The following is a 15446-nucleotide window of genomic DNA, read 5'->3' on the forward strand; positions in this document are numbered from 1 at the left end:
GATCAAAATGAGAGTAGCAAACAGAGAAAAAATTTCTAAAATAACAATAATCAATATTTAAATGACAGTTTTACCAATACTGACTGAAACTGTATCCTCAACATTCACAAATATTGTCCCTAATACTTTTGAATGTTAGTTTCAATACATATAAATATTCCCCCCTGGTTATAATAAATGTTGTTCTCAATAAATATATAAACATTTACCGTTGTAGTTACAATGTTATCTTAATTTCAGATCCTTGTGCAGAAAAAGCAGTACTTGAGTAACTGTTGGCACAACTTTTGCCTGTCAATTATCTTTATTGGTACTGTGGACGTTGTACTCAGTTTTGTCCTCCCATCTGTCTACGGGGAAAGTGACAACCTGATCAGTATTGTCCTTACTGTGTTTATTTGTCTACGCATTGTCAGGATCTTCAGACTGCTTGAGGTAAGCTTTGGAAATAATTAGTAGATGTGTTAATTACAATCTTGTTCATGATGCTTTTACATTTGTATTGACAATTAAGGGATGCCAGCTAAATAATTGTATGTAATAACACATTAGTAGATTCAAGATTCAAAGTGTCTTAATTCTTCTTGAATTCTAGTTCTGATCGATGAGTCATAGTCAACGGGTGTTTTTGTTTTGTATGTTTATAATATTTTTTAAAAAGGATTTAATGAGATTGTACTTATGAATGTTCTTTTAACAAATTCTAAAAATCGTTTTGAATGATGCACAAATTTCAAAAATATTTGGTACATTGTACTCAAATTAAAATGAACTGACCTTACAGCTAACAGATATTTTTAAACTGTGGGTATTTTCTCAGCCAACCATGCCACTGCTTATGTCTCTGGTAAAGAATGTCATCAGCCACCACCTCAGTTACGGGTATGATGTGGGCAGGGGCTATGTGGCTGGTGAGGAGGAGGTTCGCAAACTTGTTGATCATATGGTGGACCAGAAAGAAATTTCCAAAAACCTAAAGCGGGTCAGCGACAATGGCAGACTGGATGTCATCAGGTGTCTTGGTAAGTAAGAATATCATCAGGTTTCTGAGAAAATAAGAAATCCTCATCAGGTGTCTGATTAAGTGAGAGGTGACATAAGGAGTCTGAGTAAGTGAGAGGTGACATGAGGAGACTGATTAAGTGAGAGGTGGCATAAGGAGTCTGAGTAAGTGAGAGGTGACATGAGGAGTCTGAGTAATTGAGAGGTGACGTCAATTGTCTGAGTAAGTGAGAGGGGACATCGGGTGTCTGAGTAAGTGAGAGGTGGCATAAGGAGTCTGAGTAAGTGAGAGGTTACATGAGGAGTCTGAGTAAATGAGAGTGACATGAGGAGTATGAGTAAGTGAGAGGTGACATGAGTTGTCTGAGTAAGTGAGAGGTGACATGATGAGACTGATTAAGTGAGAGGTGGCATAAGGAGTCTGAGTAAGTGAGAGGTGACATGAGGAGTCTGAGTAAGAGAGAGGTGACATGAAGTGTCTGAGTAAGTGAGAGGTGACATCAGGAGTCTGAATAATTGAGAGGTGACATCAGGAGTCTGAGTAATTGAGAGGTGACATCAATTGTCTGAGTAAGTGAGAGGTGACATGAGGAGTCTGAGTAAGTGAGAGGTGACATGATGAGACTGATGAAGTGAGAGGTGGCATGAGGAGTCTGAGTAAGTGAGAGGTGACATGAGGAGTCTGAGTAAGTGAGAGGTGACATGAGGAGTCTGAGTAAGTGAGAGGTGACATGAGGTGTCTGAGTAAGTGAGAGGTGACATCAGGAGTCTGAGTAAGTGAGAGGTGACATCATTTGTCTGAGTAAGTGAGAGGTGACATCATTTGTCTGAATAAGTGAGAGGTGACATGAGGAGTCTGAGTAAGTGAGAGGTGACATTCTGAGTAAGTGAGAGGTGACATCAGGATTCTGAGTAAGGGAGAGGTGACATCAGGTGTCTGATTAAGTGAGAGGTGACATGAGGAGTCTGAGAAAGTGAGAGGTGACATGAGGAGTCTGAGTAAGTGAGAGGTGACATCAGGTGTCTGAGTAAGTGAGAGGTGACATCAGGAGTCTGAGTAAGGGAGAGGTGACATCAGGTGTCTGATTAAGTGAGAGGTGACATGAGGAGTCTGAGTAAGTGAGAGGTGACATGAGGAGTCTGAGTAAGTGAGAGGTGACATGAGGAGTCTGAGTAAGTTAGAGGTGACATCAGGTGTCTGAGTAAGTGAGAGGTGACATGAGGTGTCTGAGTAAGTGAGAGGTGACATCAGGTGTCTGAGTAAGTGAGAGGTGACATCAGAAGTCTGAGTAATTGAGAGGTGACATCAATTGTCTGAGTAAGTGAAAGGTGACATGATGAGTCTGAGTAAGTGAGAGGTAAGATGAGGTGTCTGAGTAAGTGAGAGGTGACATGAGGAGTCTGAGTAATTGAGAGGTGACATCAATTGTCTGAGTAAGTGAAAGGTGACATGATGAGTCTGAGTAAGTGAGATGTAAGATGAGGTGTCTGAGTAAGTGAGAGGTGACATGAGGTGTCTGAGTAAGTGAGAGGTGACATGAGGAGTCTGAATAAGTGAGAGGTGACATGAGGAGTCTTGAGTAAGTGAGAGGTGACATGAGGAGTCTGAGTAAGTGAGAGGTGACATGAGGAGTCTGAGTAAGTGAGAGGTGACATGAGGAGTCTGAGTAAATGAGAGGTGACATGAGGAGTCTGAGTAAGTGAGAGGCGACATGAGGAGTCTTGAGTAAGTGAAAGGTGACATGAGGAGTCTGAGTAAGTGAGAGGTGACATGAGGAGACTGATTAAGTGAGAGGTGGGATGAGGAGTCTGAGTAAGTGAGGGCATGATCAAATGTGGGGATAAGTGAGGGATGTTATCAAATGTAGGGATAAGTCGAAGAATTTGTAGGATATCTGAGTAGTAAGTGAGAGGCGACATGAGGAGCCTTGAGTAAGTGAAAGGTGACATCAGGAGTCTGAGTACTTGAGAGGTGCCATCAGGAGTCTGAGTAGTTGAGAGGTGACATCAATTGTCTGAGTAAGTGAGAGGTGACATCGGGGGTCTGAGTAAGTGAGAGGTGACATGGTGAGACTGATTAAAGGTGACATGAGGAGTCTGAGTAAGAGAGAGGTGACATGAAGTGTCTGAGTAAGTGAGAGGTGACATCAACATGAGGAGTCTGAGTAAATGAGAGGGGAGATGAGGAGTCTGAGTAAGTGGGAGGTGACATGAGGAGTCTGAGTATGTGAGAGGGGACATCAGGTGTCTGAGTAAGTGAGGGGTGACATGAGGAGTCTTGAGTAAGAGAAAGGAGACATCAGGAGTCTGAGTAAGTAAGAGGTGACATGAGGAGTCTGAGTAAGAGAGAGGTGACATGAAGTGTCTGAGTAAGTGAGAGGTGACATTCTGAGTAAGTGAGAGGTGACATCAACATGAGGAGTCTGAGTAAATGAGAGGTGAGATGAGGAGGCTGAGTAAGTGAGAGGCGACATGAGGAGTCTTGCGTAAGTGAAAGGTGACATGAGGAGCCTGAGTAAATGAGAGGTGACATGAGGAGTCTGGGGAAGTCTGAGTAAGAGAGAGGTGACATGAAGTGTCTGAGTAAGTGAGAGGTGACATGGTGAGACTGATTAAAGGTGACATGAGGAGTCTGAGTATGTGAGAGGGAGAGGTGACATGAGGAGTCTTGAGCAAGAGAGAGGTGACATGAGGAGTCTGAGAAAGTGAGAGGTGACATGAGGAGTTTGAGTAAGTGAGGACATCATCAAATGTCGGGATAAGTGAGGGATGTTATCAAATGTAGGGATAAGTCGAAGAATTTGTAGGATATCTGAGTAGTAAGTGAGAGGCGACATGAGGAGCCTTGAGTAAGTGAAAGGTGACATCAGGAGTCTGAGTAAGGGAGAGGTGACAAGAGGAGTCTGAGTAAGTGAGAGGCTACATGAGGAGTCTTGAGTAAGTGAAAGGGGACATGAGGAGTCTGAGTAAATGAGAGGTGAGATGAGGAGGCTGAGTAAGTGAGAGGTGACATGGGGAGTCTGAGTATGTGAGAGGTGACATCAGGAGTCTGAATAATTGAGAGGTGACATCAGGAGTCTGAATAATTGAGAGGTGACATCAGGAGTCTGAGTAATCGAGAGGTGACATCAGGAGTCTGAGTACTTGAGAGGTGCCATCAGGAGTCTGAGTAGTTGAGAGGTGACATCAATTGTCTGAGTAAGTGAGAGGGGACATCAGGTGTCTGAGGAAGTGAGAGGTGACATGAGGTGTCTGAGTAATTGAGAGGTGACATCAGGAGTCTGAGTACTTGAGAGGTGCCATCAGGAGTCTGAGTAGTTGAGAGGTGACATCAATTGTCTGAGTAAGTGAGAGGTGACATCAACATGAGGAGTCTGAGTAAATGAGAGGTGACATGAGGAGTCTGGGGAAGTCTGAGTAAGAGAGAGGTGACATGAAGTGTCTGAGTAAGTGAGAGGTGACATGGGGAGTCTGAGTATGTGAGAGGTGACATGAGGTGTCTGAGTAAGTGAAAGGTGACATGAGGGGTCTGAGTAAGTGAGAGGTGACATGGGGAGTCTGAGTATGTGAGAGGTGACATGAGGTGTCTGAGTAATTGAGAGGTGACATCAATTGTCTGAGTAAGTGAGAGGGGACATCAGGTGTCTGAGTAAGTGAGAGGTAACATGAGGTGTCTGAGTAAGTGAAAGGTGACATGAGGGGTCTGAGTAAGTGAGAGGTGACATGAGGAGTCTGAGTAAATGAGAGGTGAGATGAGGAGTCTGAGTAAGTGAGAGGTGACATGAGGAGTCTTGAGTAAGTGAAAGGTGACATCAGGAGTCTGAGTAAGTGAGAGGTGACATGAGGAGTCTGAGTAAGTGAGGACATCATCAAATGTGGGGATAAGTGAGGGATGTTATCAAATGTAGGGATAAGTCGAAGAATTTGTAGGATATCTGAGTAAGTGACGGAATTCAGCAGGTGTCTGAGTATATACGTAACGTATTTGGAAGAATTGAAGAAATTGAGTATTCACTTCAGCATAACTTGGCTACAATTGTACGGTGTGCACACAGTAAAATTAGTTGTAGCCCCATATTTAAGGCACCATATACTGATTGATGTTGTTAGGCTATTAATTATGAAAGAAATAGATTTATTGGTGACTAGTTTGAACACTTTAAATAGAGAAAATGGACAATTAAGGCTATGATTTCTCATTTCTCTAGTATTTTAACCTATGCCTTTCCTTCACAGGCATGCTTCAGAAGCAGCACCCTGACATTGCTCTGTCTATCAAAACACGACAGGCTGTTCGTAGTGTTCTCAACAACCTTCGAGATGGAATACATGAACTCCTTAGTGATGGTATCATTGAGGAAACAGAGGGAATCAAACTGGAAAAGGTTTTCTATATATATATAGCCTTTAAGTGATGTGAATCAATTTAAGGATCAAGTGACCTATTGCCATTATCTTTGTCCACCATTATTCACTGTTTGTACCCTTTCACCATTAACCAACAATTTTTACCATGGTATGACATTGCCACTAAATACAACTCTTCCAAATTCAGTTCGCATTCATAGTTAGGCTATGATTGCCATGGACCGATTGTTGACGTCATCATTATTATGACGACATCATTATTATGACATCATAATTGTTACATTGGATACCACTGACCTTCCCTGGGCAAAGGCTGTTCTTTTCATTGAAAAAGCATACACGATGCATCATTTGAAATAAATGCTGAATGATAATAGTGTAATTGAATTTTCTATAAGATGAACAGTTAGCATGCTTCATTGAACTAGCCTTTGTCCAGTTGGCATTCATTTTGCCTATGAACGCCAACTGAAAGCATATCAATGCTTAGGAATCCAGTAAAATTTTCACATACTGGTTATACAACCCTGTAGAGGTGATCTTATTTAAAACAAATTGCTTTTCTCTAGTTTCTGATTTTTTTTAATTTGGGGTGTGTATATATACTGTGTATATATTTTTTGTGATCATGCTATTTTTGTCCTTTTATCTTTATTTTATTTTTTACTTTTTATAAATACCTTTGCCTGTTTACCATTTTAGTTAGTAGAAGAGAAAATGAAAAGACTACAGAGTTCACCGCCGAGTCTGCCACTCCCACCTCCAGACAGGATGCTTAATAACGTATTCTGGCTTCGCAACGACCATAAACTGATTGTGTACATCAAGGTAAGGGGTAAAAGCACTACCTATATATATTGTGATGAAGTCAGATATCTTCACACATATTTAGCCAATTATAAATAAATAAGGAAAACTAAAATTACATTGTAGTACAGATAATGTATTTTTCATGATTTCTGTTTTTACCTAAGTTTGAGAAGTTTAATCAGCTATCATGTTCCGAAATAGATGTTAGGCTGAACAAGAAATCACTTTAAACAGCTGTACTTTTGTGTTCAATGCATTTGTTCTATATCAGAAATAGTGATATGTAATGATAATATTCAAAATCTAGATTTGTTTATCCATTCCATCCTTAAAATCATATTAAACAACATATCACCTGAAAACAAGAACAGCAATTATCCATGACTGCAGTTACTCATCATAAGCCTGGTATATATATAGTGATATACAGGTGCAAATAATATTTGGAAAAATTGTAATAAAATGTTTTATTGTATTATACAACTTCACTGCAATACTTTCTGTTTGGATTATTGCAACATATTTCAGTATTTTTTTTAAGTGGCAATACACGTACACAACACTGCTAGAAGTTGGATATTTTCTGCTTTACGTGGAAGTCTGGACGTGATATAATTGATATCTTAGGATTGATGTTTTCCAGGAAAAGGCTAAACTTCTGACTTACAACTACGAGGACATCATAATAACAGAGGGAGATCCCCCTGGCGGTATTTACATCATCGTGTCTGGAATGGTCAGGGTAGGTAACTCCAGTCTTCATATTCTATCTAGTAGATTTATTTTAGAAGTGAAGTGCTGATGTTAGAAAGAACTTACTCTTTTTTGGAGATGGGATAATTTCAAGTGAAGGCCATTTAATTAATGGTGAAACAGTTTAAAGTGTCCTTTAGTTACCATTTTATTTTTGTGGTTACCTTATGTAATGGGTAGCTGCAAATTCAACATCATAGTAAATGTTGTTGGTAGAGTATTTCTTCAGACCTAATCTTCCTACATGTGAAAATATAATTGCATAAAATCAAAGCTGGGTATCATATAAAATAAGGCCTGCTACTTCAAAGTCTGATTACCATTACAAGTTGTTAATTTCAAGTTTTCAAAATACTGTGTTAGAGAAATATCAGACAAATACATTTTTGATTGTTTTCTTTGCATGTGTATTTAAATTACATAAACTTGTAGTTTGCGCTTTGTATTTTAATGTTTAAGAAAATATAGAACCTCAAATATTTATTTTAACTCATTACACTGAATAAGGCTTTATGTAGATACATGTGCCATTGCGTATCATCACTCCTAGTAAGGGGATTTCTCTCCAAATGCTGCCGAGGGAGATTTTTACCTGAATACCAATTGCAAAGTTGCTTTTATAATGAAAAATATATTCATTTATAAAGTCCTATCAAAACATTGATCCAATGCTTTCGAACCGGAAGTTATTGCTTATTAGTGGTTGGAAACGGATTTTCATCAAGTTTGAAATTTCAAACATAACAACCACTAGTAGGGATATCTTGTTTCTGCAGAGGCGTTTTTGTTTTTATATAATATAGAAGGAGACTCCTTACAAAAAGGAGACGTCATATTTAGGGGGGAATTACTTTATGTAACAATGTTCTTGGGAGTCAATTTAATTTTGATATAGAATCAACTGAAGATGAGTTCATATATTTTGTTGTTTCAAATTGGAAAAAAAGGACTGGTTCAAGAGCAATTGATGCTGTTTAGTATGTTAAGTTGACAACTTTTCCTTGGCTAACAATATTATGGATGATCGAAAACATGATTTAATCACAATTAAGGCCAATTATAAATATCTGTTCTCAAAACCAAGATTCAAAAACATAAATCATTTATATGACTTAAACAAAGTATTTCATTTCTAAAATCGAAGTCATCAGATTGAGAAGTAGAATTGCTACACGTCTTCACCAAACACTTGCAGAAACAGCTTGCTTTTTGTGCAGAAAATGCAGCTATTTGATCGGAAGAGTACTCATAATTGTATATTTATGAAATATCATTATGTATTTCGTGTCTTACCCGGTTGTTAAAGTTCGTATAGGCATCTGTAGAGCACTCTTACTGGAACTTGTTCCGTTTACCAATTAATCGTTATGAAACTTGTTTAAAATTCATGCAATCTAAATTGCTTTTAAGCATGAGGTTGCTTATAGAAATATATTTTATATCACCATTGTTATCAGTTTGAGATGAAGATATATCCTGATCGCCATCACTCACACCACGGACATTATCACAACTACTCTCCATTCCATGTAAGGTGGTATCCCAGTCGTGTCCCCATTGTTGTTATCAGTTTGTTGTTTGTTTGTCAAATCTTTGCAACAAAAGTTTTTTATGCATGGCCATTATTTTGATTGTATAGCCATAAGACACATTATCCACTTTAATGTAAATCCAGATCACAGTGACATAACGTTTCTTGTTCATGAAAAATACCACCAAAAAACTTCACTGAGGCCGAACAAAACACAATTTAAACTAGAAACACTAACAATTTGATTGACCTTTCGCTGTAGTTGCCGAATTGATGCAATGAAATGTACAGCCAACCCAACCCAAATTTTCCCTGAGTTTTGGATTTAAGTATTACTTTCAAAGTTGAAATGTCCTCCTTTCATTTATGATTCAACCGTATGGGAATTTATCTTGCAAATTAGATACGCATAAAAGAAAGTTAATTACAGTATTTCTATTCAAGTGAGTTAAATACACTACAATGTCCGCCTATATCCAGAGGTGATGTTCTCTTACGTTTACCCTTGGAATATATATGTCATGATGAAACGAAAGCATGTGGTAGCTATTTGATTGGCTTCTGGTAATGAGAAAACTGACCAATTGCAAGGCTGATACCTGTCCCTTAACGATAAGAGAGAGGAGACACGCGTCTTCAAAGCCAGTAAATTGTAAAATTACGTTACCGAGCAATTCTTATGATGCACAGGAAAGGATCATACCAGTCTACTTGTATCATCCACTAAGTGGCGTTTATAGAGCATTCAATTTTGTTATTACATATTCCAGGGGTCAGAGAACGTAAGAGTGTAACCCTTGGAGTATCGAGGATGAAGCTATGAGTGACTTTCAAAAGACCATATATGAGAATTTTGTTATGAATTAGAATATTGGTCACTAATCCCACACTGTATGAAAACAAGATATTGTACAGTATTTAAAAACTAAACCATTGGCTAGGATTGAGAAATTCTATTGCTATGGTAGAAAACAGATATAGATACTGAGCTGAGAAAAGTTAAATAAGATATATCTTCACATACAAATGTATGCATAAAAAAGCATATCAATTTTCAGTGTTAATTCAGAAAAAGAATTCTGTCTAGGTATGAAAAACGGTTTATATTTAAATGTTATGCAGTAAAATTAAGTTTTATCTAATATTCATTCTATTGAAAATCTTCATTAAAGGAGTTGCAAGGTAGTGATCAGGTGATCATTTTTTAATCAACTGGCTATTTATCTCAAATTCCCTATGTCAGTAGTATTTTGACCTCAACTCCTACTTTTGATCAGTAATTTGTCCACATCCTATATAAGATTCTTGTCAATCCTGATACATGTACCAGTATTTTTGTCTATAAACTTAAATAAGAGCATTATCCTCACCCTGTACTTTTGTCCATATATTGGTATATTGTCCACATTAAGTATTGGTATTCTGTCCATATCATCAGTTTGTCCATACCTTATCAGATCAAAGTTTTGTCATCTATCAGATGTTTTCTGCCTCATGCTTGAATCCATGTGCGCAGCCTTAGATGACACAGAAAGGAGGTGGAGGTTTTCAATAAAGAGTGCAAAAATGCTTGTTTATTTATCTTATAGATAAGCATTCCATACCATTAATGCTTCGATACATGTCTGATTGCGCTGTCGATAAAAGCCAAGATTACAATCTCTGAGTACTTGATTATGCATCATTAAAATTACTTAGCTTATTTCAACACACCAGACCTAATCTAGTCTTTGTTTTATGATTTCAACACACACTTGGCTCACGAGATATTCTCGGTCTGCAAAACTGTCTGTGGAGGCTAGAATAAAACCGCTGAACTTTCCTGATGATTTCTATTCTCATTGTAGTAGTCCGACCCCTCCCCTTCCCTCATCTTTAGAGCCTAAGATTCACAAGGAAATTAGTTAAGAGAGAAAGCTGTCTAAGCTGAACACTGTAATCAAGAAGCCTGCTGTCAGCATGGTCTCTATATGTATATCAATAAAGCTGATATAGAAAACCTACAGTCAGCCTGGTTTCTCTGTAAATGAACACCCAGATAATATATTCTGTCTGTTGTAATAGGTGTAGGTGTTTGTTATGTTTAAGATCCTTCAACAGAGATAAGTTTCTTACTCACGTTAATGGGACATTTTCTTAAAATTTTCTTAAAAATGTTAAAAAAAAGTAATCAAAAAAATGGAAATGAAATGTCAACTTAACTTGAGTGAACAATTGTCTGTTGACAAGTCCAGAAATATAAACAGATACAGCTGTTAAAAGTTTAGATCGCTTTTTCGTCAAACAACCACAATGGGTTTTGCTCATCCTATAAGCTAAGCTTTCTTTCGTTTCCTTTCCTTTTCCTTTACCTCACCAATCTGACACTGAATACTTTCTCCATTCTGTCTCTAAAAAAGAACAAAATGGTATAAACATATTATATTTCTAGCAAGAGTCATATGGCATTAGCTTACAGTAAATGAGTAAAAGTTATGCTGTAACATTCATTTCTGCATTGAAAATATTTTTTGAATATAAAAGATATGCATATAAATCAGTTTGCTACAAGTTTATTGTATAAAGTACCTAGTTACTTTAGATTTTTTCTGCGATCAAATTACACCAATAAAGTTATTAACAGGTGCATGTGAACCAGAGGACGATTCACTGGTATAAGAAGAGAATGAGTGTATCATTGATCTGTATTGTTTCTTTAGATAGTCATGTTTTTCAATTATTTGATTTCAAATAATTTATTTCCCAGCATTTTTAGACCTTTTCGAGGGACTGCCGTGTTTGAGTCCCTTGGGTCAAGGTCGAGTTTGATTAACTTATACACTATTGTATCAAATGTGAGAAGATATCCTATCATATGCAATACAATTTTTGTTTAGCTGGAAAAAATAACATCCAACAACGATCAGGTGAGATTAATGGCTTTTAACCCAGAGCTTGTGATACACGTTGTCGCTGTAACCCTGTATATGTAAAACACAGACGTTGTAACTATATCACGTGCATTACACATGCATAATACATGACATAATAATTTACATAGGATATTTACTAACTTCTACAGGTATACTACTTACTAATATTGTACTTTTTAAGTAATTAATGACCTTTTATGTACAGATACAATTATACGTAGTGCTTAAAATCATCACATACAGTAAGTAATATGCCTACCAAGACACCAAACTGAACATTTTGTTTCTATTAAATAATATACGAATTGCTTATTTTTTTTAAACTTATGTACCATATTTTTGACGCTTGTGATTTGAACATTACGTAGGCTGTTGTCAATCGTCCACCACAATCCATTGGACAAAACCTGCGTAAGAAATACACTCACCGTTCCATGGTAATATACGACTTGTCATTTTTATAGGACTTGGTAAGGTAGATGCCTGCCGTTGCTGTAATCCTGCTTGCTGATTTTCCAAAAATGGAGAGCATAATTATAATGCAATGAAAACTATAAGCTTTTTCATGGTCGAGAAACACTTTCGAATTGTTAGATTATGTAATAATGACAACACAACGTAAATATCAAAGTGAGTTATTTAAAAAAAAGTAATACAACACTATGATGAAAGTCATTCCGATATATTGCAGATATCAAAACGAAAACATTGGTTATTCTTTTCGTTTTATCTTGTGTCAGTTGGAGGATTGAGAAGAATAGAGACAGTGTGATTTTTCTCTACAGAACCTTTAAAGATCTAACGAGAACTGCAAATCAAATTCAGCATCATTATATAAATATAACAGTATATACAAAAAATCATATTGTATACTGCAGTGGTTCTCATTGGTCTTGCAGCCTTCGTATCATTTATCATAGAAAATCAATGATCGCACCATTTACTAATGCCTACTTATCCACATGTATGAGCAGCATCACGCTTGCATCATGACAAGATCAGAACAAAGACAAAGTGTTTTGCATAAATTCATTTCAGCTGGCTGATAGATTTGTATGCTCATTTTTATTCAAGTTTCGGGTTCAACCTTGGATTACCATTGATGCTGGTTAGAAATAGATAATAAAAAAGGATCATATTAAATGATTTTGTATGAAACTATTACAACTGTTTTATACAATATATTTTTTGTAGACGTTTCCTTAATTATTATCTGCCATGTACCATTAGCTTGACGTTGGATGAAATGAACGTACGCATGCTATTTTCATGATTTGCGAGTCGTATACGTTATGTTGAACATTAAATTAGAACCGTCTTACAATGTCTTGCAATATTTCGATTTCTTTTTCTCTATACGTGCCATTATATACACTGATGAGCCACTGTGTATTCAGGGAAATGTTCTATACTATAGTAACATGTACTGGATAATAAAGCGAGAACATACTGCAGTTGTCTGTTTATTGTACCGTTATTCTTAAGTTTATTTTTTGATCGTAGATGACCTTTTCAGTTACTGTAAATAAATGAAAACTATAATAAGAAAACTGATATTATGGTTATAAATAATAATCATGGATTACAAATAAGAATTAAATAATGAAGTGGTTACCTGTTATTTACGTGTCCAAACAACAATATTCCCCTTCCAGTACCTGGAGCAACAGGTATTGTCCCAGTCCGGTCAGTTTTCGTCAGACCGGTGTGTGTGTGTTTGTGAAACTACCTTTATGTTTTTGATTGTTTGTTGTACAAAAGCGAAAAGATGCTTCCATATTGAAAATGGTTTTTTTTCTTTTCTAAATCGCGAAAATTTAACTGAAACATTTTCAGATGAAAGCGTACAAAAGTTCATTGCGAAAAATAACGTATATACGATAAGAATGTTCAAGTGAAAATAGTCTTTAGTTAATGAATGGATTTGTGTTACATGATTATTAATAATAGTTCAAGAGGCACCTTGCTGTTTGCAGATATATGTTTTTTTGAACATTCATATTCGTTCTTTCAGTAAATCATGATTACAACAATTGTACCCCAAACATTCATTAGGTTAGACAAACTGTTTTTTGTGTTTACTTATAAACACATACTGATGTATTTACTGTTTGTTTCAGCAGGTTTGTATTATTTTCTTAACATTAAAAGAAATGTACTTAGTAAGTGATGTGTTACTATTTCAGAATATGTTTTTTTTTTCTACTTGTTAGTAATCCTCTAAGAAATTGTCACACAATGCAGCAAAATGTTTATACTTTATGTTTAAAAACGTGCCTCAATACTTCCTATATCTGTTCAGTATCTTAATTATATGCATAAAAATAAACTCAAATAAACTCATCATTGAGAAATGCACATAATTGGAAATTAAAAAGAAATATTGATAAGCTATATTTTTATTTGAGTCATGTAATGACAAAATAAACATTTCATGGCGAAAACTTAGTAGTTTTCCCGCAATTTAAGTCCTGGAATGTAGTTAGAACGAACGTTTTGCATTAGATATATAAATCATTGAATACATTATTCCTAATATACATAATATACATTGCCAGCTTGAGTCCACATCCCAGCCTGGAAAACCAATCCTGGACGATCATCCTTCAGGTTCACAGCTTCATATCAAATCAAACTTGATTGACTTTCTGACAGCAGGCAACATCATTGGAGAGATGGGATTTCTAACAAAGAAACCTCGATCAGCCACAGTTATCTGCGAGACTGCTGTTCAGGTAATGCACCATTGAATGTTTCTTTTTTCATATATGTGTTAATATCACTTAAAATAAATATTTTCTGCTCTTTAACTTAAATATGTCAGCTTCTATCTTGCACTGAAATACTAAATGATATATCCAAATAAAGATTTAAATCTCATGTCAAATGCAATGGCGAGACACAACAGTGATCACTCTTTCCATTGTACATTATTTGGGTCTTCAATGATGACAAATGGAATTTAGAGTTTTGTTGATTAATAGGGAGAGATAATTCATAATGCACATGTGTGGAAGACATTTGGAATGAAGATGAACTGGTACTGTTGTAGCTGCTGTTTATCAGCTTGGAGGACATGGAGTACGCTCTGACCCATTTCAATGACAGTGACCCCTCTCTTGAATATCGCTTATGGCATGTTTGTGCCAATCGTATTGCTACGAATGTGTTGCTGAAACAGATGTCCTACCAGGGCTGGACTAAGGAGAAAATTAAACTGCGCCTTGAGAACTCGTATCTCCTTGATGCCGATGACATTGATGTGTTTACCGTTGATTCATCAATGTCGGATGTAGTTCTTGTCAATGGTTAGTGTATATCAAAATTAATAACTACACACCTGTTGTATCAGCAATATTTGTCATAAACGTACATGCAGATTATTGGTATTAATTAGTATTTATTTCTTCTTCAACAACAAAAATAAACAAAATTCAAAGCGCCTCGTTGGTTGTAGTGTAATTTGTCACAATGCCAAAGAAATGGAATTATACACTAACATAGGAGTATGCCTTTTGGTGAAACACTTTCATTCTGGAGCCTCTTTCAAGATATGGATTCTTCGAAAATACTTTTGAATTGTTTGCAGGTTTTGCTCAGAATGCATTCACACAGGAACAGATTGTTGGACCAGCCTACATCCCATGGACCGTCCTCAAACTGGAACTACTGGTAAATATCACGCTTCTTAGGTATCAGATTGTAACATAACACATTGTTAATATTTTTCCTTGGTTTCTACTTGTTTTCGTTTTTTAAACATCAGCTACCTGCCTTACTAAATCGCTAATACAATGTTTCAGTAAAAGATATGTGCATCTTTACAAATTATTCATACGATTATGAAGTGTTCTTTTTGCAATCTCAAACTGTTCTAAGTTAATCTCCATGCGTTTCAAAACGATCAAACAGAATGATATTTTCGACAGGTTATAAAACATCAACTGTCATTTCTATATCTAATCAATGATAAAAAGTATCCTGGTGTCACAAGTACACTTATGGTATAAACATTTCCCTTTAAATGATTAAAACGGACAAATAAGGTTCAAAAGTTTACAGATACAGCT

The 15446-nt window shown here is 36.4% G+C and overlaps 1 protein-coding gene across 5 annotated transcripts in view; it reads left to right on the forward strand.

Moving 5' to 3' along the window:
- Positions 1 to 15446, forward strand: part of LOC110457109 (sodium/hydrogen exchanger 10-like) — a 91025-nt gene that overhangs the window by 58053 nt on the left and 17526 nt on the right. For 4 of the 5 annotated variants that reach the window (XM_021508223.1, XM_021508216.1, XM_021508239.1 and 1 more), the window contains 10 exons: positions 241 to 435; positions 821 to 1022; positions 5239 to 5387; positions 6073 to 6198; positions 6824 to 6922; positions 11341 to 11370; positions 11745 to 11813; positions 13935 to 14111; positions 14429 to 14684; positions 14966 to 15048. In XM_021508223.1, the coding sequence (XP_021363898.1) occupies positions 241 to 435; positions 821 to 1022; positions 5239 to 5387; positions 6073 to 6198; positions 6824 to 6922; positions 11341 to 11370; positions 11745 to 11813; positions 13935 to 14111; positions 14429 to 14684; positions 14966 to 15048 (1386 nt within the window). The remainder of the gene's footprint in view (positions 1 to 240; positions 436 to 820; positions 1023 to 5238; positions 5388 to 6072; positions 6199 to 6823; positions 6923 to 11340; positions 11371 to 11744; positions 11814 to 13934; positions 14112 to 14428; positions 14685 to 14965; positions 15049 to 15446) is intronic. The other variant, XM_021508246.1, reaches the window with a different exon arrangement.

This window comes from Mizuhopecten yessoensis, unplaced genomic scaffold (assembly GCF_002113885.1).
Source record: "Mizuhopecten yessoensis strain PY_sf001 unplaced genomic scaffold, ASM211388v2 scaffold1079, whole genome shotgun sequence".
NCBI lineage: Eukaryota > Metazoa > Mollusca > Bivalvia > Pectinida > Pectinidae > Mizuhopecten > Mizuhopecten yessoensis.